This window comes from Mizuhopecten yessoensis, unplaced genomic scaffold, assembly GCF_002113885.1.
Source record: "Mizuhopecten yessoensis strain PY_sf001 unplaced genomic scaffold, ASM211388v2 scaffold5547, whole genome shotgun sequence".
NCBI classification, from domain to species: Eukaryota; Metazoa; Mollusca; class Bivalvia; order Pectinida; family Pectinidae; genus Mizuhopecten; species Mizuhopecten yessoensis.
In genome coordinates, this window is record NW_018406103.1 from 1805911 (window position 1) to 1833755 (window position 27845).

General features: G+C 36.3%; 1 protein-coding gene across 1 annotated transcript; it reads left to right on the forward strand.

Moving 5' to 3' along the window:
• Positions 1-27709, forward strand: LOC110450925 (dolichyl-diphosphooligosaccharide--protein glycosyltransferase subunit 2-like). The gene is made up of 19 exons (XM_021498733.1): positions 1-85; positions 800-993; positions 1304-1399; positions 7919-8027; positions 8684-8747; positions 9326-9437; positions 10254-10343; positions 12276-12383; positions 12927-12995; positions 15997-16124; positions 16912-17029; positions 18338-18429; positions 20212-20413; positions 21314-21418; positions 22793-22876; positions 24053-24148; positions 25915-25990; positions 26617-26746; positions 27651-27709. Exons 1-19 carry the CDS (start codon positions 76-78, stop codon positions 27670-27672), a joined length of 1905 nt encoding a protein of 634 aa, XP_021354408.1. The 5' UTR covers positions 1-75; the 3' UTR covers positions 27673-27709.
• Positions 27710-27845: the final 136 nt, after the last annotated feature.

Here is a 27845-nt window from a genome sequence, read left to right on the forward strand (position 1 = left end):
CGCCACCTTTGCAAAATCTCAGGAAATCTAACGATCTATCAAGAGTCTTTCCGAAGGTAGACGCCACCTTGCAAGATGGCAGGAGGTAAGTTAGGTGCCGGCACTTTGCAGGGAAATTCACATGTACTATGTATATGCACCTATACATAAGGAGGCAACAAGCGCTGTTGTACATGGTGTTCAAATCTACATCAGTATGTAGTTGGAACAAAATGTTTTGAGTTAAATAGAGCAGTTTTTGTGAGGCATCGCCGATGCGGCGGGCCGCCATTATTCTCATATTGCCACGTGTTACAAACTAAATGGTCCCGATACGTTGCAAACATTTCTTGGTTATCAGACACAGTCGGAAACTATTTTCTCTTACTAGATTTTATCTTTTACATGACCATGCCTTTTGCAAATCTCAGTTTTATGACTTACACCTTCAAAACCGGTTTTCCAATATAAAAACTTTGAAAATGTCGGCACGAAAAATGCTGAAGAAATAATTGCGTTTAAAGTTTAACTGGGAGGTTTTAAAATGTTATGAATTATGTGAATCGTGTAGAAAAAATAAAATTATATTACTAGCGTGGAAAACATCCCCGTTTGCCTGTGTGATTGAAATGTTAGCTTCAAACAGTAGAATGCATTTTGGACAAGAAATTGCAGCAATGCATATGCGGTGTTTAAACCGAGAATGGTTCACAAAAATGCATGTTCATAACCGGTATTTTTGTGATCCAGTTTCCTTGCATGATTTGACTTTCGTTCTGCAGAGCTTATTTTAACAATGTTTTACCTCTCTCTTCTTCAGCTACGTCCATACTTTATTTATTTGCGGTGGCCATAGTTGGTCAGGCCTTGACACCATCTACATTCCTAACCACGGTTGACCAGAAGAGACTGACCAATGTGTTCAAGGCTGCCCAGCCCTACACAGATGCAGCCAGTGCCCATTACTCCATTCTTGGGCTGAAATTGCTAGGATCTCCTGTTGCTAATGCAAAGGTTCCTTACACTTTTATTACCATAGCTTAGTCATGCAGTCATAGAAATATTGTTTAAGCCTTCTTGGAGGGGTTACTTTGACAGAGTTGTTTTTTATAGAAATTAAAACATAATATTGCAAGATTTTATTAAAAATAATGTATCTGATGTCAACACTCTGATAAAAGTTTTGTATTCCCTGTTGAAAGTTTTCATAAATATTTATTTTTTGGTAGCTGTTCCGTTAATTGAGACCTATGAGAAGTTCTAATGTTGGAAACCTGTGTTATTCCAACAGTGAAGAAGATTTTTTTGTATTATTGTATTACAGGAGACATGCAAGACTGTCACCTCCTTGGTCCAACCAGATGATGTGGCATCACTTTACCATGCATCTGCAGCAGCAGCGGCCCTTGGCAACTGCAAGGTAAAAACACAGATTATGGGACAACATGTCACGCAACTTTTCTTGTGGTAGTCAGACAATTTTGGGATTTTTTCTCTCCATAGAACCTATGACAACTTCATGGAAGTGTGAAATACTTTGGTATGTCTGTGTATAAACTACCCTGATACACCAAAACAAGACACTATTCTCCGACATCCTGACTTGAGCACACATACATGCAAGCACGAATACACCACACACATGGAGGCATGTCCTTAAAAGACCTTTAGCTATTGATAGGATATGAAACAAATAAAACCAAATCTCAGAAATTTGTACTTTATTGTAAAGTTGACAAAGGAAAATGTTTTGGAATGCTTTTCAGCTTCAGTCCCTGGTCTTTAAAATAATACACAGTCTTGCTATATTTGTGTTCTACAAGTTACAGTGACAAACATTTCATGCAGTATATTTTTTTACCCCATGGTCTCATTCCTGGTACCTCTATGTATCAGGGATGCCGTTTTTACGCACGGGGAAGATGAAGGCAGAGTTTGGCAGGATCAGCCTCTGTTATATTGGATGATGATCGTATAAGTTCTGCTACACAATTATTATAAGCTGTTATTGAAAATGGATTGAGGTTTACATGAAAGTTAAAAGCTCTGTGAACTAATATTCAGAATTTTGTTAAACAATGACTGGCACTTTTAGAGCCGGGGCACTTTTAGAGCCAACAAAATTAAATGGGATTTGCAGCACCAGATCAATTTTAACTTATCGCTGTATTTCTAACAACAATCAACCATATTCTTAATGTAAAATAGATAAAAAAGTGTATTAACAGATTTTTTCATAAACAATCTCATGTCCTTTGGCCCAATGTCCTTTCCTTCAAAAAATACAACAAGACAGTACTCTTTACATGTTTGTGTTCTACAAGTTACAGTGACAAACATTTCATGCAGTATATTTTTTTACCCCATGGTCTCATTCCTGGTACCTCTATGTATCAGGGATGCCGTTTTTACGCACGGGGAAGATGAAGGCAGAGTTTGGCAGGATCAGCCTCTGTTATATTGGATGATGATCGTATAAGTTCTGCTACACAATTATTATAAGCTGTTGTTGAAAATGGATTGAGGTTTACATGAAAGTTAAAAGCTCTGTGAAATAATATTCAGAATTTTGTTAAACAATGACTGGCACTTTTAGAGCCGGGGCACTTTTAGAGCCAACAAAATTAAATGGGATTTGCAGCACCAGATCAATTTTAACTTATCGCTATATTTCTAACAACAATCAACCATATTCTTAATGTAAAATAGATAAAATGTATTAACAGATTTTTTCATAAACAATCTCATGTCCTTTGGCCCAATGTCCTTTCCTTCAAAAAATACAACAAGACAGTACTCTTTACATGTTTGTGTTCTACAAGTTACAGTGACAAACATTTCATGAAGTGTATTTTTCTCCCCATGGTCTCATTCCTGGTACCTCTATGTATCAGGGATGCCGTTTTTACGCACGGGGAAGATGAAGGCAGAGTTTGGCAGGATCAGCCTCTGTTATATTGGATGATGATCGTATAAGTTCTGCTACACAATTATTATAAACAATATTCAGTATTTAGTTAAACAATGACTGGCATTTTTAGAGCCAACAAAATTAAATAGGACTTTCAACACCAGATTTATTTTTTATATCATTTACATCAGTCAACCATATTCATGATGTGAAAAATAGGCTCGAAATTGTAACGGGGGACTTTAAAAAATAAAATTCTAACCACTACGAAAACATGGCAAGGGCATGAAAATTTCACTTTAACACAAACTTACTTGCAAAACAAGCTTCCATTTGTCGTAATTAACATGAATGACCATCTGAGCAAATGAAAGGAGAATAGGTAATAATGACTAATAATACATTAGCCTTGTAAGGTCAACAGTTTTGAACATCATGTTGAATATTATGAAGGCAAAAATGTACTCCATTAATTAGGTGAGAGATATTTCAGCTAGAGTATACTTAAAATTAAAAAAAAATGATTAAAACCCAGACCATAATCAAAATTTCCAGATGGTTACTTCCAGCTTCAGTGTCAAACATTTTTTTGACTGATTATTGAATTCTCGTTCCCCGTGGTCTCATTCCTGGTACCTCTATGTATCAGGGATGCCGTTTTTACGCACAGGGAAGATGAAGGCAGAGTTTGGCAGGATCAGCCTCTGTTATATTGGATGATGATCGTATAAGTTCTGCGACATTAGCTTTTGTTACAAATGTTTTGACATTTATATGGAAGTTATTGAAAAATATTCAATATTTAGTTAAATAATGACTGGTATTTTTAAAGCTTGCAGATCTCTTTGTATACCTCTATATCTCGACCATCAGTCGACCATATTCTTAATGTAAAAATCGGATTGTTAATATAACTGTTCTATGGGAAGTTTTNCCCCCCCCCCCGCCAAAACTTTTTTTGTGTCGCCAATTGAAGCCATCTGGGATGGAAATAAAATATTGGCCACTAGGAACATTTGCAAGTTTATAGAAATTTCAGTTAATCAAAATTTACTTGTAAAACTATCATCTATTCGTCATAATAACATGAATGAACATCTGAGCAAATGAAAGGAGAATAGATAAAGACAAATTATGATACACAAGGCTTATTAAGTCAACTTGTTTGGACAACATCGTGTTGAATATTCAGAAAAACAAAAAAATGTACTCTCAGGAAATAGGTGAGGAATATTTCGGCAATAATATTCCAAAAATGAACATAGTTTGCTTAAAGGTATGTGCCAGTTTCAAAAAATATATTGAATTTTTGTTCCCCGTGGTCTCATTCCTGGTACCTCTATGTATCAGGGATGCCGTTTTTACGCACGGGGAAGATGAATGCAGAGTTTGGCAGGATCAACCTCTGTTATATTGGATGATGATCGTATAAGTTCTGCTACATTAGTTAAAAAAAATTATCATGAAAGCTTTACAAGTAGAATTCTGCAATGATAATTTTAGTTGCAGATATAAATCTTGAAATTCTAAATCGAGGGTATTTCTTTTCTTTTTTCATTAAAATATAATACAGAGTGATATTTATAATATATATGAATTATGTTCTGACTAGTGAATATAGAGGCACATAAATATATACCTGCATCTGAAAAAATTAAGTTAAAATTTGTTGAGAGAAAAAATTGTTACCCCAATAACTTTGCTGTATCGTCTGTCTGTGACGAATATATAGTTATACATATTGGGGATAATAAAACAGGTTTGTGCCAGGGTCTGTTACCATCTCCATGGAAACAGACTGTGAATACTATCTGTGACACTGTCTGTGAATGTATATCCTTTGAAGGACCACTGGCAAAAAATAACTAAGAGTATTTTTCCAGCATGACTAGCTTTAATAAATCACTAATGAAATGAAAACCAGACCTTGTGAGACTTTTTCGAGAAACAGTAAAGGTGAAATAAGCACAATATAATCTACAACACTGTAAAGAGTTTCAAAATTAAATGGGGCTAGACCAGCATCCAAACCCTGGACTTCAGATTGTTATACTATCAATCTTAACTGATTGTGCTACCTGGTCAACGGTAGTGCCCTGGCCCAATTACTCTAGTTCAGTGATAAATCTACATGCGAATCCTGGGTCCTGTATGCATAAAATTTTGATTTGACCAATAGAATTTCTGAAAGTACTGAAATTTAATATTGTGGGACCCATATTTATTAACTAAACAGTGGAAATGGAAAAAGACCCATACAAACTAACTGTAGATTGATCACTGCTAGTTATTTCCAAAAGGAAGTTAAGGGGGTGTTACTGTTATAGGAAAAATTGGGGTGTAGTAGGACGGGGATCCTTAATGATACATCGAGGTTGTAGAAGTTAACCCTTTACTCCCAATGAAACTTTAGCAGACTCTACCATGCATTGATCTGGATAAGTCCATTATGGTCTACAGTGGTGGAAGGGGTTAAATTGTTTTTAAGATTTAATTGAAGCAGCTAACAACTTTTGCTGAAAGGTTTAAATGTAGCGTAAAATATTTGCAGAATGATCATGCTTATTGCGAATTCTTTATTTAAATTGCATTTTTTCCTGAAAAGAAAATTTCTTGTGAACAATTATGTAGCAAATTTAGCATGTAGTGGGGAAAAAAGAATGATCTTTTGTCCAGAGAAATTCATGAAGAAAACAAGTATTGGCATAATGATTTCATTAATATGACTGCCCCATTAACTTTCCTGTATCGTCTATCTGTGGCGAATATAGTTATACTCATGGGGGATAATAAATACAGGTTTGTGCCAGGGTCTGTGACCAACTCCATGGATACAGGCTGTGAATACTATCTGTGACACTGTCGGTGAATGGATATCCTTCAAGGATCATTGTACCACTGCCATATACTGTAGCAATAAGTGATTTTTTCCCGGCATGATTATAGCTTTAATAAATCATTTCTAACAAAAACACCATGTATTGCAGGACTTGAATGAAAAACAATAAAGATGAAATACAAAAATTATATAATAAAAAAAATAGTGTTTTGAATTTAAAAAATAAAATCCGGCTAACCAGGATCCGAAGCCTGGATTTCAGAATGATATACTATCGAACTTTCCGATAGAGCTATGTGGTCAACTGATGTGTCCAAGCCCAATTTTTCTACAGTTATATCCAAACGGAAGTTAAGGGGAGGTTACTGCGGCTGTATATTAGAAAAACAACAGGGCAGTGGAACAGAAAACCTTAATGATATACTGAGTTTGTAGAAGTTTAATTTGTTTTGGAAGATTTTTTTATCTTATTGAAGCCGCTAACCACTTTTGCCGAAAGGTTTAAATATGGAGTAACAAATTTGCAGAAAGAACATGCTTATTGCAAATTCTAAATATAAATTGTGTTTTTTTCTTGTGAATAATAAATATGTGACAAATTTAGCTTGTAATGGAAAAAACAATCTTTGGCCTGTAGGAATTCATGAAAAAAATATGTTTTGCAATATTATATTGTTAATATTGGTGCCCCATTAACTTTCCTGTATCGTCTATCTGTGGCGAATATAGTTATACTCATGGGGGATAATAAAACAGGTTTGTGCCAGGGTCTGTGACCATCTCCATGGATACAGACTGTGAATACTATCTGTGACACTTGAATGACCATAGCTGTTGATAGGACGTTAAACAACACTAAACCAAACTGACACTGTTGGTGAATTACTTTCCCTTTACTGGTGTACTGTTCTTGCACAAGTACATCTTGGGGAGACGAACAGGATTGTGATTTAGGACATCATTAAATCAGCAGCATTAAACATAAAAAATATTTTCTGGATCGTTTATGTACAATATTAGTCTTCAAATAAAGTAACTCGATTGATGTTTACACTTATTTTAGTTCTTAAAATGATAGAACGCAATAGGAGGGAAATGTTTATGGCATGAAAATATTCTTAGTCATATCTCGAACAAGCTGACTGAGTTGGCAAATTTAGGGGTGGGATCCTGGGGTTTTAACCCTTAGGCTGCTACGCACAACAATAGTCGTTTTTAAAAGTCGGGCCGTCAGTGCTNTTAAGGTGGTAGGGGCCATATTGATATCATTAATATGACTGCCCTTTAAGTTTTTCTGTCTGTCTGTGGCAAATATAGTTATATATATAATAAAACAGGTTTGTGACCATCTCCACAGATACAGGCTGTGACACTATCAGGGAATGACTTGTTTTAATGCATCTAAGCTTGTACACGTTGGATATTTTCTAAAAATAAATTTTTGGGAAACATAGCAATTTGGTTTTAAGGTAATAGGATTGTGTCACCATTTCTCAGTAGAATTTCTTCCAATTTTGTAGTTATATTGCGTTGAAGTAAAGAAAATTTTCTGCCACAAAAAAATATAGGTTGTCAGAATTTAAAGGATTTGAAATGAAATTTATGTAAAAAGGAGTGAGTTTTGAAAAAAAATTTGAAAGACACAATGTTTTGCAAAATAATGTCAATAAAAATGATACTGACATAGATCAGTATTGCATTAATGTATATCAATTTCATAAATACTGAAATTGTGTAAAATTAATCATCTATAAACGTTTAAAAATTGACATTTTAAAATAAAACCATGTACATATAGTAATTGCATGTAAAGAGTTATCTTTCTTGAAAGATTTCACAATAGTGAAATAGGTAGCGGGGTTCCTGAAGTACAGAAAAATGGACACATGTGACTCATTGATAAAAAACAACTGAATTAATGCCTGGATTGCTTTGAAATACTTTATCATTGAGAGAACACACTGTTTTGTCAATAATAAACATGCAATATTTATCAGTTTAATATTAAACATCAAAATATGCGGAAATTGTGATACTGTCTCCCTACATTGGATTTTCAACAAGGGATGCACTTCCTATTTCCGTTGATCAATACACTCCTATGACCTTAATCATAATTACAGAAACATTTATTGATATTGGTATAAAATTCAAAATGTAAATTTGAGATCTCCTTTCTGTGTTAACAGGTGACAGCTGCTGGGGCAGAAGCCCTCCTTGGAGCAGCCATTAAAGACACTGCTCCAGTAATGGATATATTCCAAGCATTTTTTGCCCTGAAAAATCTAGGGCTTAAAGGTATGTTGATGTAAAACCGTCATGGATACCTTGGAATTGGTTTAATATGTAAATATTTCCTCAAAAGAATCCTCCATCTCAATGAAAAAAAATGTCTGCCAAGGAAGGCTATGTTTTGTAAGGGACTTTCCAGGGACTTTAGGTATATTCCCATTCCACCACATTGGATAGAATCTCTGCCCCCCTATTGATAGCCAACCGGCAACTTCCAATTGAATGGGAAAGGGGAGGGAGCTGATAAGTCATAAAAATATTTAAAGCATTTGTTACATATTATAGAAAAAAATAAGCAGGTTATGATCAGCAAAAATTCCAATGTTGACATCTGGGCTATTTGACCTCGTGTCAGATTTGGCCCGGCTCTGTCTGTGTGGCGTACGGGAGCTGAATGTCCCTCCGGGGACTTGAGGTATATTCCCATTCCATCACATTGGAGAGAAACTCTGTCCCCCTATTGAGAGCCCCTCGGCCTCAGTAGGGTGTGGGCGGGGCCCTGTATATTCCATCAACATCCTGTAGTCACTATGTGGCAATGGCAGGGTAGACAGACCATGCAGGGCACATGGCTAAACATTTCTCAAAATTTTCTATTCTAACCAATTTTTCCTTGATGTGATATTATGATATTGACACAAGTTCTTTTTTGTATTTTACAGCTGACAATGCTAAGATTGGCACAGCTTTAACAGAAGCTCTCAAAAAAGATGATACTCCATTAAGGTAAAAATGTCTAGAATTGTTCAGCAAATCCTCTATCAATATTGCAAAGTCAGGGATCAATCCAGGTATAAGGGTAGTATATATACCCTTTTTCAGATTTTGGGGAAATGAAATTTTTTAAAACAAGGCTCTAGCGTCATGAAGGTAAAAGATAAATGTTTTGTACAACATTCATGTGTGCAGTATATTTCTTGTTGAGCTCGGGGAATTTTGTAGCACATAGGGAGAATTTCAAAGAACAGGAATTTTCTTCTGTATGGGAAACTACTCGTTAACAGTAGTGAATCAAGTCTTGATTGATCCCTGAAAGTAATGATAAATATCTTGATTGAATCCTATCTGCTATCAAATTTTCTACATGTAAACAACACATCATTTTGGTCTGACATTATTTGAAATACATATGTATTGATTTTACTATTAGCGAATCGTTGCATTTCTGAAGAAGTCAAGATTAACAGAACCCTGCCTTCTTTAAAAAATATAGATGATATATCTGATTTAAATTTAAAGTGTAGAATTCCAATTTTTAAGTTTGAGAAATATTTTCATTTTGGATAAAATGTTTTGTTTTACAGTTATGGGTATGCATTTTTAGTAGCGGCAGAGCTACCCTCTGAAAATAAGATGTTTGACAGCATCGAGGATATCATTGCACAAGCTGATGAAGTAGATGACAAATACTTACAGGTGAGTGAGACACCATATGTATTGTGTCAAAATTTAACTTGTCACTAAGACAGTACAAACAAGGTTGGGGACCCACATTTTCTTATTTTAAGTTCTTTCATTGTAATGAAACACCACAATTTAAAAGTCAAAACTTAACGCGTCATTAAGCTAGTACAAACCAGGAGGGGAAGTGGGGACCCACATTTTAAAATTGTGTTATATCAACAAATCATTATGAAACATGAAAAAATGTTTGGACTGTTTGCCTAATTATATCTTGAATTCACAAAATCTATTTAGAGTACAACATTATGCAAGTGTTCTAAAATCACTTGGTAGTTGTCAATGAGTTTCAAAGTATGGGACTTTTCTTGATCTGTTGGTTATCTTCGCATCATAAAGTCAATAATGTATTGATATTTTTCAATTTTCTAATTTTCTAAACATAAGCAGGTTAGTATATGCATATACCAATGTTGACATCTGGGTTATTTGACCTCGTGTCAGATTTGGCCTGGCTCTGTCTGTGTGGCGTACGGGAGCTGAATGTCCCTCCGGGGACTTGAGGTATATTCCCATTCCATCACATTGGAGAGAAACTCTGTCCCCCTATTGAGAGCCCCCCGGCCCCAGTAGGGTGTGGGCGGGGCCTTGTATATTCCATCACCTTCCTGTAGTCACTATGTGGCGATGGCAGGGTAGACAGACCATGCAGGGCACATTTCAGTTCAATAGTTTGATTTAGTTACTTATGAGTTTAAAGAAAATTGATTTTTGTTCAATGAAGTAACATCTGATGGTCAGCGTTAACATTTATAAACGATTTTCTTTCAGTTTGAAGGAGGACTGTTTGTGACATCATTGATCATAGACGGAGCTTATAAATTAGCTCAGAAAGCAAAGAAAGCACCAACTCTATCACCTGTAAGTTTTAATTATCATTAACGTGTCTCTTAATCTCTAACATGGGTTAAATATCTTCACTTTTCCATTCCTAACATTTAAGTTTTGAACAATTTTCGTAATATGTTTCTGTTTTGCGATTTGATGGAATACGAAAGAAAAAATAATCAACACAAATTGTCCTAATTATATAATGTGTAAAACAGAAAAAGTGACATGGCCAACAGCGCAAAGTCAGTCTAGCTCAATTTGCTCTTACCAGGCAACCAAAGTCTGACTGTATACGAAGTACTTAACTTGCATGGAAGAAATATTACACAAATCAACAACCCATTCTTAAGAATCATTCCATGAATCAAGTGGGCCCATTGTTTTGACTTTTTCCATAAGCCTTCTTTTGGCAAACTATTGCAATTAAAAATGTCGTGTATAGATTTCAATGATGGACTTTCCTCATTAACATTAATTACCCATTGCGTTGAAGTAAGATTTATTCATCAAAATAATATTTAATGTGTCGGGAGCACAAAGATTTACTACAACTTGAAGAGCAATGTAGAAATATTCCTTCAATCTTGTATACATAAAAGTTAAATAAATTGTCATCAAGTTCTTTTGAAGTTTAGAAAAATAGATACTTGATGTACAACCTTTTTTTCATATTTAATGAACGAAAAAAATAAATGGGGAAAGGAAGGGAGGTAACGAAGTCATAAATTTATTCAATATTAAAAAAGAAAGTTAGCAAAAATTCCAATGTTGACATCTGGGCTATTTGACCTCGTGTCAGATTTGGCCCGGCTCTGTCTGTGTGGCGTACGGGAGCTGAATGTCCCTCTAGGGACTTGAGGTATATTCCCATTCCATCACATTGGAGAGAAACTCTGTCCCCCTATTGAGAGCCCCCCGGCCTCTGTAGGTTGTGGGCGGGGCCCTGTATATTCCATCAACTTCCTGTAGTCACTATGTGGCAATGGCAGGGTAGACAGACCATGCAGGGCACATGCTATTAGTCAAAACTTGTACATTTATAGATGTATCAGGGCTCAGGCTAAACTTTTTAAACCACTAGGCACTGTGCCTAGTGTCATGAAAAATCCACTCGGCACTCCTGAAATTTTACTGTACACCCAAGATTATGAAAAATTTCAATAAATATTTACTGATCTGTTGACCTGTTAGGATGATGTTGTTCAATGTCCATTAATGTTTTTTTCGTAAATACAATTACTACACATCATAACTAGCAACATGTTTGATTTCCATTCATCAAATATATCGTGTCAACACTGTACCTTTTGTGAAAAAGGGGTAAGGTTTACTTCCATCTTTCGTTTCGATTAGTTACGGAACATTATGTAGTCTAGTTCCCTGATGCGATTGCTGCAGTCAGGTCCCGCAGTACATCGTTCAGGACGCTTTGATTCAAGCGCTCAGGTGATTTTTATGACAAGCATGAAAACGGCATGTTTTACGTTGTTTACTTCCGATGCTGTGACGAAAGTTACTTGGTAAAAAGTGTTCCATTGATTATTCATCACAATATTTAGGCGACAGATCTAGTGTATGTTTCAGTAATATTGACTCGGCACCGGGACGAGTGTGGTTGTAAATTCCACTCGTCCTTTTCAATTTTCACCCGGTCAGGACGAGTGGCCGGGTGGTTAGCCTGAGCCCTGTGTATTTGGGACTATACACCTACTTTTGCTTGTATAAAACTAATGTTTCAAACAAATCCTTCCTTAAGCGCTATTCCAGGAATATCTGGGAAGGCAGGGAGGCAGGTGTTTGAAAATATCTCCACAAATCTGACAAAGTTATTTTTCTAGGGTTTCCACATTTCAAATGTTAGCAATTATTTTTGGCCCTAGCTGTTACACCTATATTGTCATGATTTGCATTTTTGTATTTCAAATATTTAATGATAAAATAATATCCTTTTGATGATTTCAGGATAAAGTGATGAAATTTTCTAATTATTTCCTGAGCCGTAAACATGTACATCAGCTGAGAGCCGCCTGTCATTTTGTGTCCGTTAGCAAGACCCTCACAGACAATAAGGTATGTATGTAAAAGACTTCCAAAAAGTGCAGAAAACAATTGAAGCATCTATTCTGTTGAAAATCTTAAATGGATGCTAGTCAAATTTTAAAATATTTCGCCACCAATCTTGAAATATTCAGGGATTAAAGAAGGGAATAATAGATTTGTTTGCACCTGATTGCGGTCTTAGCACCTGATTGCGGTCTTAGCACTTCAGTCTGTTTGTGACTGGGCTGTTCGCTGTTGGGTGCTAGATAAAAGTGCTGCTTTCCACCCGGCCATCTTCTGTCCTATGAGAACGCCGGACTAAGAGCGACAAACATTTTGAACAGTTACGCATGAACATGTAGAACTAAATTGAATTCACTCAATATTATAAGTTGAAGGGTTTTGATTCTTCCATCACTTTGTACAACATATTGGAGTAAATTATTAAAAATAAAAATCAATAAAAAATCAATTGCAATCCCACCTGTGGTGTCGGAGTACAAGTCATGAGTAAAGTCGGACTTGCATGTATTTACAACAAAAGGAAAGAACAATGTGTTTGAATCATTTCAGTACCACATTCCAGTTGCGGTGACTCTGGCTAGTCCTGTTGCTGTCAGCCAGTCTTCAGCCGTAGTGCAGGTAGGTGGTTTGACATTGAAGAAGTGGCTGATATTAAAGATTTAATTTATTACTGCACAGCTAAGTATTTCATAGAATCCCCCCCAAACTTCAACTAGCCTGATGCATAGTCTAGTGAAGCCTGTGAATTAAGACAGAAATCATACAAGATGTGAAATTGATAACAAAACAAAAATAGCCCTATTCCCCTTGATTAGATATCCTACCCTGTTTTTGCACCTGATGGCGGTCTTAAGCACTTGGTCTGTTTGTGACTGGGTTGTTCGCTGTTGGGTGCTAGATAAAAGTGTTGCTTACCACCCGGCTATCTTCAGCCCTATAAGAACGCCGGACTAAGAGCGACAAACACCTAATTATATAACTCTTTTCTTACTATTGGCTTTAATCCTATATGACACCTGGTATTAAACAGACTTCTAATATTTGCAAGAGATGTTACAGTTGTACATTTAGGCTGTACTCTGGTAGATGGAGGGAGAACTTTTGAAAGGTTTGCCAGGCACTTTACCTGTCACCACTGTAGACCATAATGGACTCATCCATATCAATGTATGGTCGAGTCTACTAAAGTGACATAGGGGTGAAAGGGTTAAATACCTTAAATACATTTTCTCTGCTCTTGGAAGATATCTTGATAAATCAAAGGGAAGTGACTAGCTATTGATTGGTTTCAGCTTAAAAAACCTGACCAATTGCTTGGCTGATACCTGCTCTTTGAAGATTACAGAGGAGCTAAACTCAAGTTTGAAGCCTGATGATTGTACCATACCCAGCTGTCACATAATTCCCTTTGATTGTCAAGACATCAGACCAGTTAACTTGTGTCATCTGCAAGGTGTTTTGTAGAGCCTTGAATTTTGTCGGGACATATTTCATGGGTGTAGTAAAGATAATGTATATTAAAGACGGAATCCTTGGATTTAGAAGATGGCCATACATGTGCATCAAAAACTAATAAGGTATTAGAGTGGTCTTCCCTCGGTGTCCTTAAAGTTGTGATAGTGCACTGCTGCTATAATCTTCAACAGAAAAGCAGCTTTATCAAAAAGTCATGATCTGTTGTTTTCTCAGACTTGCATCTCCTCAACTATACAGCTCGAGTTGATATTAAACCATTTCTCATCTTAAAAATGTTTAAGGTGATAAATAACAGCTTAACTTGTTCACCCCTGAAATTTCATAATGTGCTATTCCAACCTTTGAATTGGAGGAGTTCAAATGTGTTTTCAAGGGTGAATGAGTTGAACTTGTATTTATAAAAAGGCAAATAAACATCAGAAAAATATCTAAATCATGCACGGTCTCTAGTCAGGTTTCGCTAGTTAACTTCCAGTAGATAAAATGTGAATGACAAAAGTTGATCAGAGTCCTAGAAATGTACTCCGGTGTTAAAGATACTCTACACTAGTTTTGCACCTGATGGCGGTCTTTAGCACTTGGTCTGTTTGTGACTGGGCTGTTTGCTGTTGGGTGCTAGATAAAAGTGTTGCTTTCCACCCGGCCATCTTCTGTCCTATGAGAGCGCCGGACTAAGAGCGACAAACACCCAATTATATAAGTCTTTTCTCAGCATTTAAATGATGTTCATACATGTGCATCAAAAACTTATAAGGTTAGGTATCTAGAGAGTCTTCCCTGGGTGTCCTTAACTTCAATGTCTTCCAACAGAAAAGCAGCTTTATCAAAAAGTCATGATCAGTTATGTCTTAGTAACAACTAATCAACAAACAGCACAAGTGAAGTCAATATTAAACCATTTCTCCTAGCAAAAATGTTAAAGGTGAGAAATAACAGCTTGACACCCCTGAAATTTCATAATGGACTATTCTAACCTTTGAATTGGAAGAGTTCAAATGTGTCTTCAAGGGTGACTGAGTTAAACTGATATTTATGTATCGGCAAAATATTTTAACCGAACATGGTCTCTAGTCGGGTTTCACTGGATGACTAAATCAAATGAGAGTATCAAATGTAGATCAGAAGAATTTTAAAAATGTACTCTGGTATTAAAGATATCCTACCCTATTTCTGCACCTGATGGCGGTCTTTAGCACTCCAGTCTGTTTGTGGCTGGGTTGTTCGCTGTTGGGTGCTAGATAAAAGTGTTGCTTTCCACCCGGCTATCTTTTGTCCTATGAGAGCGCCGGACTAAGAGCGACAAACACCCAATTATATAAGTCTTTTCTCAGCATTTAAATGATGTTCATACATGTGCATCAAAAACTAATAAGGATAGGTATGTAGAGAGTCTTCCCTGGGTGTCCTTAACCCTTTCTACCCTAGGGAACTTTAGTAGACTCTACCATACATTTATCTGGATGAGTCAATTGAGGTCTACAGTGGTGAATGGGTTAACTTTAATGTTGTAATGGTACAATGTTGCTGTAATCTTCCAACCGAAAAACGGCTATATCAAAAAGTCATAATCAGTTATTTCTCAGCAACATCTAATCAACAAACGGCACAAGTTAATTAATATTAAACCATTTCTCCTAGCAAAAATGTTAAAGATAAGGAAAAAAAATCCTAACACCCTGAATTATCATAATGGGTATTATTCAAACCTTTGAATTGGAATAGTTTAAATGTAACGACCTGAACTGATATTGCATTGGCAAAATATTTTAACCGAACATGGTCTCTTGTCAGGTTTCACTGGATGACTAGATCAAATGATAGTATCAAATTTAGATAAGAAGAATCTAAAAAATGTACTCTGGTATTAAAGATATTCTACCCTATTTCTGCACCTGATGGCGGTCTTTAGCACTCCAGTCTGTGTGGCTGGGTTGTTCGCTGTTGGGTGCTAGATAAAAGTGTTGCTTTCCACCCGGCTATCTTCAGCCCTATGAGAGCGCCGGACTAAGAGCGACAAACAACTCTTTTGCATGAATTTTGATGATGAGTTTAATTTAAGCCATACATTTTCGGGGGTTAACTCTTGTCGGTAGTCATGAGAAAATCCATCATATAACCAGTTTCCTGTTATTTTGGTTGACAGGTGCGTGTGACCAACCTGATGGGTAATTCCCTGGGAGACCTGACTGTGACTGCTGACAGTGCCCGTCACCTTGGAGATGAAGCCATCGTACTTAGCAAGAAGCCCTTTACTGCAAGCAAAACAGACAGGTGTGTTGTCCTATTCGGGGAATTTTATTGTAATAAATCAATTTGTTTCTGAGGAAATCATACATTTGGGTAAAATATCACCAAAATTTGATAGTTCTAAATTTACATGCAGAAATTGATAGTGCATCTCGCAAGAAGCTTCGATGATAAATCACGATATAATTAGTACATACATGTACCAATGTTGACATCTGGGCTATTTGACCTCGTGTCAGATTTGGCCCGGCTCTGTCTGTGTGGCGTACGGGAGCTGAATGTCCCTCCAGGGACTTGAGGTATATTCCCATTCCATCACATTGGAGAGAAACTCTGTCCCCATATTGAGAGCCCCCCGGCCTCAGTAGGGTGTGGGCGGGGCCCTGTATATTCCATCACCTTCCTGTAGTCACTATGTGGCAATGGCAGGGTAGACAGACCATGCAGGGCACATTTCAGTTAGTTTTGTTTGGTTGATATTTACCAACATACTTAAGCATCTGGTGCTATCTAGGCACCCCCCACTACTTTTTTCCCCTAGAATTTTTTTATTTGACAAAAGTCATCCGAGAGATATTACAGTTATAGGTGGTTCCACCCCTGCAGTATTTTGATAAGGGACAAGCCCTATGCATGTTAATATTTTTAAAGGCGGGAGTCAAAAGATACATATAATTTAACAATTTTNGGGGGGGGGGGAATGCAAAAAAAATCACTTCAAACAAAGAAAAACACAACAAACGTATTCATGAAACATTGAAAGTTCTTCTTCTTTCTGTAATGAAGTAGTTTTATATAATCTTTACTATAGTTCTCTGTACGAGCTGAACTTCATGCAGACCAAGCCTGCTAGAGGATTCTACAAGTTGACCATCAGTGTGGCTCCAAAGAAAGCCGACAGTCGTCTGATTGGTACAACCGGGGCAGAGGTGAGCATATTATACAGACAAATGGTATACTGTCTTGAGCATTTGTGTTGCAGCATTATTGTCAGGTTGTGTGAAAATACAAACCTGGGTATAAACAATTAGTTGCTGTCTTCATAAACTCTTTACACCAGTCTCCAAACCATTGCCTTACTGAACTGAAAAATAATTTGAATATTAACAGAACTCCTTTTTCTTTAAAATGTTATGTTGTAAGATTGTTGGGGTTTTTTTTCATAAGAAAAAGGCTGATTTCTGTACAATAAAGGACAGTGTTTTTTTACAGAAAAAGATGCTTGGTCAGAAGAAGATTTTGTAAGGATTAATTTGATATTTGAATATGGGCCCATTTTGCATAAATGTAAAATAATTAGTAGGGGCTTATCCATATAAAGCATAGGCTTACACCGATTGAAATAGTATCATATTCTTTGATTCATTTCACTTTGAAAAATCTTCAAAATATACAGGACGTGAATAAATGGACTTTTTTTCTAAACATTAAAAGATTATAAGAACTTTATATTGGAAATTTATCTGGACTAATACAATACATACATTACTTGCTGTCGTAAATGAAGGAAGTAAGAAAATGAAACGTGTTTAAATTGAAATTTTTAACTAGATATCTGGGAATTATGGGAGATAGAGGGATTAGGATGGGATAAATAATTGTGTTATACCCAATGTTGACATCTGGGCTATTTGACCTCGTGTCAGATTTGGCTCGGCTCTGTCTGTGTGGCGTACAGGAGCTGAATGTCCCTCCGGGGACTTGAGGTATATTCCCATTCCATCACATTGGAGAGAAACTCTGTCCCCCTATTGAGAGCCCCCCGGCCTCAGTAGGGTGTGGGCGGGGCCCTGTATATTCCATCAACTTCCTGTAGTCACTATGTGGCAATGGCAGGGTAGACAGACCATGCAGGGCACATTTTACTTGAGAAATTTGTGAAAATTCAACTGTGTTTTCAGTGTATACATTTGAATTGCATTTTAACATTATCAACAGAATTATGTTTGTAAGACGACGATGTCTCTAAGGATTGTGTGCTTTCATAGTTTAAAATCGGATATCGGTTGCCTAATTACTTGTATCCATTAGGAAGTAAAACAAAGATCTGTGGTATTTTAGCTGCTTTTGTATGTTTTCAGGGGTGTACAATTTCATATTTAGATTACTAGCCTGCAAGTTGGGGGCACAAAGTTCTGGCTCCAGGAAAATATCTGATTTCACAGTATTAATATTGTAATGTTTGAAACTTTTATGACACTGGAGAGACAATTTTCAACCGATTGTTTTTTGTGAAGGTTGAGGTGAAAGTAACAACACAGGTGTCTGTTGAAAACGTGGAAGTAGGAGTGGCGGACAAAGATCAGACGACGGCTGCCAGAACTACCAAGTAAGTCGGCGCTCCTGCTGGGGCGACATATCGCCATAATCTTTACCTCATTAGTAATATCAATTTAAGATCTCGACGGATAATTTAATTACAATGTAACACATATGATTGTGCAGTCTCTTTAACAAAATATAATATTTATATAGTAGATAATAAATAAACAAGTTCTTGCAAACGAAAATATAGAATAAAATAATAATAAATCTGTCTGATCTACCGCTAGGCCTTTCTGCCCTCTAAAGAAGGCTTCTTTAGGCAGATTCAAATTTCATATCAGTTTATATATATACAAACTATGTATCTAGTTCATCTTTCATATTCTAGATCAACTTTTGTAATCTGTTTTTAATATAAACTTTTCTTCGTCAAAAATATCTCCTTTCCTTTCTTTCAGTTTTTCTGTGTCAAAATGTTCTTCTCTGTATTGTTAGTTGGATGTTGTGCTTAATCTGTTGATTATTCCTATACTAATGTGTAACTTTTCTCAGACCTCCTACAAAGGACCAGTAAGCATCAAGTTCTGTAATGGAAAATGGCGAACAACACAATCACCCCTCCCAACCCTCGACTCCCAAAAATCCAGATAAAATGAGCCTCATCCTGAAAACTTTTTACATTTGAAATCCCAACTTTTTCAGATAACCAAAATTCTAACAATGCTTGATGGATGATGTATAAAATTGGATTTCCCCCGCCCCACTTCCAGAGCCAATGGATGGTTATTTTAAAACCTGATTTTAAGTCCATAATGCTTATTGTTTGCTGTATTCTCCAAACAACAACCCCACGGCAATTCTGCTGGCTTCAGTCTCCTCATACCTGTCCTTTTCAAACTGCAAAACAAACACCTTGGAATTTTGTGAGACCTTCCTCGAGTTGAAGCTGCATAATGCGCTCTGGAGGAACGAATTATGTCGACAAGAACAAATTTGTCCTATTTTGTCTCCCTTCAAAAGTTATTGGTTTTCTTTTTCCCCAAAACATGCTTTCTTTATCTTTTGCCTTTTTCTTCTAATTTCTTTATTTCTTCTTTCTGAATTTTATGAAATACAAGTATGTTTTAAGGGGTGTTCCAGTAAGAAGTTAGGGATGGAGGGCAGGGAGGCACTCATGATTGATTATCGATGAACTTTGTGAAGCAAGCGTGAGAAAAATATAATCATGAGTGGTTGGGTCCTACAAAGTGCTATCCAGTCATGCCCCCTGCCAGTCTGTATTCATTTCTGGAATAGCCCTACATGATATAATCTGAATTGAAAAAAGACCACATGGTTGTCTTGTGGGATTGACCTGTGCAGTAATATCATGACGGTATATTGAACTCTTGAAATGTGTAGCTGGAAGACTGGGGGAAATGAATTAAATCTTGATATTCAATAAATGCTTTTTATGTTTGTTTATCAACTGGATAATGAGAAGACATTTTTGTCACTAACTGACATTCCAAATCCTATGAAACCATATTTATCTTAGAACAACTCTGTAAAGCTTCACTATATTACACACAGGAAAAAATAAAATCTGGCAAAAATGTGTGACTTCAAGGTATGAATAGGAGCTAATCAAAACTGTAGAAAAAAAATCATCCCATGAAATGTGACTATATAAATATATGATTTTGCATGTTTATGTTTTCGGTAATCCAGATATACTTTATTATTTCATCAAGAAATTCTTATTTCTGTCATGCACAGAGTTGTCCAGATTTTATGAAAGTACCTTGAAATGGTCTTGGCTTTGATTTTGTTGTGACTTAATTACCCTTTTATGTCTGGTTGGCAGGATCCAGCACCCTAACAAGGCTGCTAACCCGTTTGAGGCCGATTATCACCAGAAGATGGTGATGAAGTTCCAGCTGAAGGAGAAGGTGTCCGGTAAACCACTTACCGCTCATCAGACTTTTGTCAAGATGACAAACCAAAACACAAACCAAGAGATCATTTTTGTAGCCGAGACCACTGGAGACTCGTACAAGTTTGATTTGGTAGGTGATGGAGATTTAAAAAGATGTCATTGAAATGGAATGTAGATTTACTTGCCCAACTCTATATTTCTTCTGGCCAAAATAAATCAGATCACCAGACTTTTGTCCATCAAAATGCTTACATGACTGACTGGGTGGGTGAAATTAGTATGCCTGTTGTGTTTCTAACAGTTCTATTTGTGTAAGGTCAAATACAAAAAAATCTGGTGTTTCCGCTAACCCTACCTTCCCTTGATTTTCGTGCCTATCCTTAAGATTTTATTGGCATTTAGTGATATGCACAGTAAAAAGTCGGAACTTCTGCTCTATATAACCATAATAAAAATGTTTTTTCAAAATAAGAAAAATAACCTACTGTCTAAGAATGATAGCGAAAACAGGAGTGATTTTGTTTGGCCTTAGTAAATGCTTATGGAACATACACCTTGTGATTTGGTAGAAATTAAAAATTGTACTCTAATATCCAAGCCAAAGATGTAGCTGCAAAGGCTTATTTGACCTTTATTCCCAATGGTGACCTCCGCCCTTACCCCAATTAGGTTTGTACGGTGACCTAATTGTCTTAGCTTGGAGGAACACTGATGTTGGCAGGACAGTCCAAGGGGGACAACTCCATTGTGTCTACTTCACTGTCCATGTTCTACATACCTAAAACTGTCCAGAGACCTTGTTACTATTTTCTGTATTTGGACATATTTCCTGTGTCTATTTTTCTCTTAAGGTAGATTCCTGTTGCTATATTTGTTTAAAATATAATGGCCTGAAGTTTTCATCTAACTGTTTGTTCAATTTTTAGAATGATAAACATGTGTTGGCATGCGCATTGTCACATGTTAGATTTTGAGAGGCTTTAAGTCTCATCCTTTTGAGTGTAAAACACTCTTTATACTTGATTTTCAGGATGTTGGATCTAGCGCTTCTGACTTTGGTCATCAGTCCGGTAAATATACCATGGAGCTGATTGTAGGTGATGCTGTCATAGAGAACCCTTTCTCTTGGACATTGGTAGGTAGTCTGCAGCAATATGAGGTGACCGAATACATCTGATCGGGGAATCACACCCCAGCAGTCTTTGGGGAAGACGCGTGTGCTATTCACTGTGCCACGCAACCATCCTCAATTGTATATATGTATCTGATTTATCTGTTCCAATTAATCAATTTAATTGAGGTCTAGTCCTTTAACAACCAACTATAACTAAACAGTCATGATTTTCTAAGACTCGTCATGGCTGGCTATGACGAGAAAATCTTTCAAAGGAAATTTATGAACATTCCATGAACAATCGTCAATAGTTTGAGAAATGGTGATGATCGATCGATTGATCATAAATTCTTAAGTGATTCCCAATACTACTGTCAATAAAACATTGTACTGCGTTACAATAATCATAATGGACTCCTTTTGGAAATGTTAACTTTTCAGTTGCATATGTTGGACTCTAGACAGATTTTTCTCGCCAATGAAAATATTTAAAAATAAATTTTGCCAACCAAGTGTAATACACCAATGTTGACATCTGGGCTATTTGACCTCGTGTCAGATTTGGCCCGGCTCTGTCTGTGTGGCGTACGGGAGCTGAATGTCCCTCCGGGGACTTGAGGTATATTCCCATTCCATCACATTGGAGAGAAACTCTGTCCCCCTATTGAGAGCCCCCCGGCCTCAGTAGGGTGTGGGCGGGGCCCTGTATATTCCATCAACTTCCTGTAGTCACTATGTGGCAATGGCAGGGTAGACAGACCATGCAAGGCACATTTTACTTGAGAAATTTGTGAAAATTCAACTGTGTTTTCAGTGTATACATTTAAATTACATTTAAACATAAACAACAGAATTATGTTTGTAAGACGACAATGTCTCTAAGGATGTGTGCTTCATCTTTTAAAATCGGATATCGGTTGCCTAATTACTTGTATCCATTATGAAGCATCTGTGGTATTTTAGCTGCTTTTGTATGATTTCAGGGGTGTACAATTTCTTATTTAGAATACTAGCTGCAGGTTGATTAATATGAAAATTTCTACTAACCTGACCTATATATTCACAGAAAAATTATGAAAACTTTAGGTAGCCCCAACATAAAATCTACGAGGCCTGTGCATCAGGCGTGTTGAACTGTACATCCCTGGTTGTATCTCAGCAGTTGTTCGATGTGAAAGGGAAATTATCTTTTGTTCTTATTGTGCCAAATATATTCTTTGATTGCAGTTATTTTCTGATAACCATGAATTGACAAGAGAACCAACATCAAATTACATGGACACCAAATGTTTATTCGACTTTATGTATATTCTGCAGTGCCTCACAAACTCGCTTATGTATATTCTGCAGTGCCTCAGAAACTTGCTTCTATAACGTCGACATCATATATTTCAGGCTGATGTCAACCTGATATTCCCTGAGCGAACAACAGAAAAAGAGACAGCTGAGAACAGATATGCCAAGAAACCAGAGATCAAGGTTTGATTTATTGATAGGGGCTAGATATTGTCTAAATTTTAATATTGTGATCAATAGCTACATCGCGATTTAAAAAAGTGCAATTTGTTGACTGATACTGAAAAATGGAATGAGGAAAACACTGATTGCATCTGGTTTGTATTAATGTGAACAAAATGCTGATTGAAACCCTTAATTTTATCTTGCATAGTTTCGATAAAAGGTAGTTAAGAGGAAGTAATGAAATTATATTTCAACATGTTTTCCTAGAAGCTTAATTTACAACAAAGGAATACTGTAAAAAGGAAATTTTCATGTGTGAAGATGTTGGGGTTGAGACCCTTAAAACTAACTGATCATGTTGTGGTTGAGACCCTTAAAACTGATCATGTTGTGGAAATTCACACGTTAGCAAAAGTTCTGAAATAAAAATGTTCTATTTATCAATTACCTATACAGAAATTATTCATGTGTGGATATTTTTACGCTAAATTTACTCCACACGAAAAATGCAAACATTTCCACATCACAAAAATGTCCACTTCTATAATATATTATTAAAATATGGCTACATTTGCGTAACCAGTTGAACCTATAAAGAAAACGACAGGCACAGGTCTTTGGCACGTGTAGATTGAGGGGTCCAGACGTACCTGACTGAAACGAAAATGTTGACTATTGCTATTTTTCGTTATTTCTTTCTAAAACATTGTGAAGTCACATGTAGTTTTTAAGATACGTTATGTAATTCAGTGGACGCGTGAGTGAAGGGCATAATATTCTTGATACATTGTTTTTTACTCTCCGAAACAGTGCAGTTTTAGCTCTGCTTATAGAACGTTGGTATATTTGGAATATTTCTGCGCCACCTGTGCTGCTTCAACTGGGATATGCAAATGTAACCTATGTAACAAGTACAAATGTAGTCTCCTTATACTGCCAATATTTGTCTAGCAAAATGCTGGCAATATAGAGCGTTTTGTCAGTTTTGGGGAGCTGTATAAAGGAATTGTTCAGGAAAAATGATGTTTTGTTTTTAATTATGTAAGGTTGTGTGCAATGTTAAATTATGTAAAATTGTGTGTAATATTAAATTATACAAGATCAGAAAAATTAAAATTGATTTGTAAAAAAAAAAAAAGAGGAAATATTAATATTCTGATAATCATATAAATCATTGCTGACTTTGTGTTTCAGCACATGTTCCGTGAGGCTGAGAAGAGACCCCCAGCAATGGTATCCATGACGTTCACAGCTCTAGTCTTCCTGCCTGCCCTCATCCTTCTGTTCTTGGTAAGTATGAACCAATGATCTCACAAGTTCACAGAATAGGACACTTGAAGACAAAAGCGGATGAATCTTATGCAAGATTAATCACCTCACAGTTTTTAGCCAAATGTCATTACTTTTATCCTTGTGTCATTAAAATTATTTATTTCGTAGTGATGTATCGCGAAGAAAATTGAATAAATGTTATGAGGCAATTGTGTATCAAATTAATTATTGATGTAAGTGGTGTATAGCATTAAATACATGTGTGGACCAGAGTCATGTGAAATTTTGGTATTTTACGTTGCCTTTTGCCCAGTACTCGAGAACTTTAGATATCAATGAAGGCTTTTAGTTTAGCTGTGAACTTGGGAGACTGTCGAGTCATCCTGTTGATTTTACATTATATTGCATGTGTTTCAACGGATTTTATGCTAGGCCGCCTGAAATTTAAATATATTCGGAATTGGTCAATGATCTGAGTTGACACCTACAGAGTCACACCTACAACAGAGTCGCACCTACAACAGAGTCGCAAAGCAGGTTTAACCAGAGAGTATTGTGCTAGCTTAGGTGGCATGCTGTGTGATGTTTTGAAACGATATCAGAAAGATGCTTAACGTCTAAAATTGCTGAATAATTTGCTGATGGCATGTCAACCCCACCAGCCCCAATAACTTGCAAAAAATACTGGCAAATTTTTAGTCTTAACAAGCGAATGATCCTTCAATTTAGTCTGCAACATGTTTTCATATAATCACATCCCCGTTTTTGTTTAACCCTTTCACCCCTATGTAACTTGATAAACTCTACCATAAATTGACCTGGATGAGTCCATTATGGTCTAGTGTTGAAAGGGTTAAATGTGTTGCAGATATCAAGCCTTTGACAGTGCTAATTCAATTGAGTGCTTAACATGTTTAAATATCACCACGTCTCAGTTTCATTTGTTAAATGTGTTAAGCTTTAGGCAGTGTTTGTGATGCTACCCTTGCGGGACTTGGCGTCTTACTTTCTTGTATATGTCAAGGATATGTCGTCGTTTATTGAATATTTGGTCCTTAGAAAATGTCCACCGCCTGTATTTGTTAAAATATCTCGTTCATCGGTGGATAGTGTCATGATATGACCTTAGTGTTTGTAAAACAAAATCCAAAACAATCAAACTTAAAGAATCCTGTTATGATCTGACCAAGTGTTATGTTTTAGGCAGATTATACATCAGATATAACCCCACTAGGCTCTGATTTTCACTTCCAAAGTTCCATCAGGTAGCTTTTAACCAAACTTGGCACAAAGTTTAATAAGACTTTTAATCCACAACCCAACCAAACAGAATTTAAAACTAGGATGGATCAAATGAAACAATGATTAAGGCATAACCCCCATAACAGTAGTGACTTTTGAAAATGGATTGAAAAGTGTGGAAGTAATCGGAAAAATCTGTAATTTTCTGAAGACTAAGAATAATGAATAGGCTTTGAACTGTTGTCAGAAAGAATGTGTCGTTGTGGTCATTACCTGTTTTGTGTGTGTGCTACAGTATTAAGGTTAATGAAGCATGCTACATGATGTTTTGAAACGATATCAGAATCAAGATGGCATGTATGTGTTATCGCATTGCTGAGAAAATTTGCTGATAGCATGTTTCCCATATTAACAGTTTGACCTATGTATGATTAACTGTAATGTGATTTGATAGTGTCGACTATCAATCTACCAATCATTTCCAACTTGCGTGGATCTGTTCTTTATATAAACTATTCTACACCAATTGGTTCCATTTTCAGTGGATGCAGATCGGAACTAACATCAGTAACTTCCCGATGTCAATGAGCGCTATTGGTTTCCACTTGTGTCTTGGAGGTAAGTTAATAGTAGATACAGGGTCTGTTGTGATATTATTAGAGCCCTGTAGCAGAGATGCAGGTGCCCTATATATAGTAATCTTAGCATCTGTCTTCACTTTGTTCTGGAGATTATCTCAAATTCCAAAAAACAATCTTTTGGAATCAGGAGATTTTCTTGACCAGTTTTTTTTTTTTTTAAATCCTTCCTACCTACCCTATATTCTTTGAGCCGGAACAGGAAACATATATTTTTATTTGGCCTAATCAAAACGTTGAAAGTTTTCAATGTAAAAAATGTATTGAAAGGCATATATTCTTATGATTTTTACTATATGATTGATAAAACTGCATAAAAATTGCTTAAAATCAATTCATTAGTGAAGAGCAAAACCTAATGTATAGTTATCGGCCCTATCCACTGGTAGTGTTCTCACTTTAACTGGGTATTCAGTCCAATAAAATTAACAACCGGTTATGCAATCGATCATCGAGCGGTTTATTACTTCTGATTACAAACCGATAATGATTTTAAACCGATTGCCCATCACAACTGTTCACTTTTAGTTTAGACTCCACCAACCATGCAGCATCACTAATGAATGATCCATCTGGATTAACCTTTTTGTATTATTTCCATTTCAGCTGTGTTTGCTTTGTACTACTGCTACTGGACACACCTGTCCATGTTTGAAACCCTGAAATACCTGGGTCTCGTCTGCATTCCGCTATTTATATTTGGAAACAGATTACTCAGTGGAATAGCAGCTAAAAGGTAAATGCTTTGAAAATTGATCACCTGCATCAGGATTATCCCCAGTAAATTCAATGAGAAGATACACAGGGTGTTTGTTCAATGTACAGTCGATGGTTCGAAGTTTGCGGGATGGGACCACCAGGAAAAAATTTAAATATCGAGACTTCGACTCGCGAATGTTGAACACCGAACATAATTGTAATCTGCATAAAATGAAACATGGGTCTTAAATGACAAAACACAAGTTTAATTTGAAATTACAAATATTGGATTGAATGTAAAATGTATTTGTGCACTATAAATTGCATGTTTAGGTGTTGAAGTTCCAATGTTCTCGTACAGGTATTAATGTTTCTCTTTAATTTATTAGTTGTAAGTTTAAATGTTTTCCTTAAAATCCAGCATTAATTGTAGTTCGAAACAGCGAGAAATTTGATTCTAAAAGTTCAATTTATAAACGAAATATCAGTAGTGTTGTACAGGAAAGGAAATTCAGACTTTGTCGTAAGTTTGACATATTGAGAAATTTGAACCTTCGAAGTTCCATTTTTGGTATAGTAAAACCTCGTTATACTGCCATCATTTGTCCAGAGAAATTTCGGCATTATAAAGGGATTTGGCAATGAATTGAGGGAACTATATCAAATAACCTATAAAAAAAAGGGAGTAAAAGGCACCTTGAAATATGTTGGCGGTAAGCGAGGTGGCAAATAAATGGAGGGCATTATATCAAGGTTTTACTGTACATTCAAATTAAAACATAGCAATTCACTACCATCACTGAGGGATCCTATTGTTTACTCAATGAAATTGGTTGAAATGAAAACCATTTCAACCGGATAATTTTGAATTCATTATTTTAGCAGCCTGATGATTTTGATTCTTCTATGTTACTTATGGTGGTTTACTTTTGTATTTGCAGGAAGGGAGAGAAAAAATCCTAGGGATGAAGTAGAACCATTTTATCATTGATAAAAAAAATTCGGCACCAAATATATTTCTTTGAAGAGGCACACTGTAACTTCTTTGCTACCAACGCAGAGAATCCATTGGTGGAAAGATACACTATACTATGCTCCACTGGGCGTGTAAAACATCACTTGAAGATTGGAAGAGC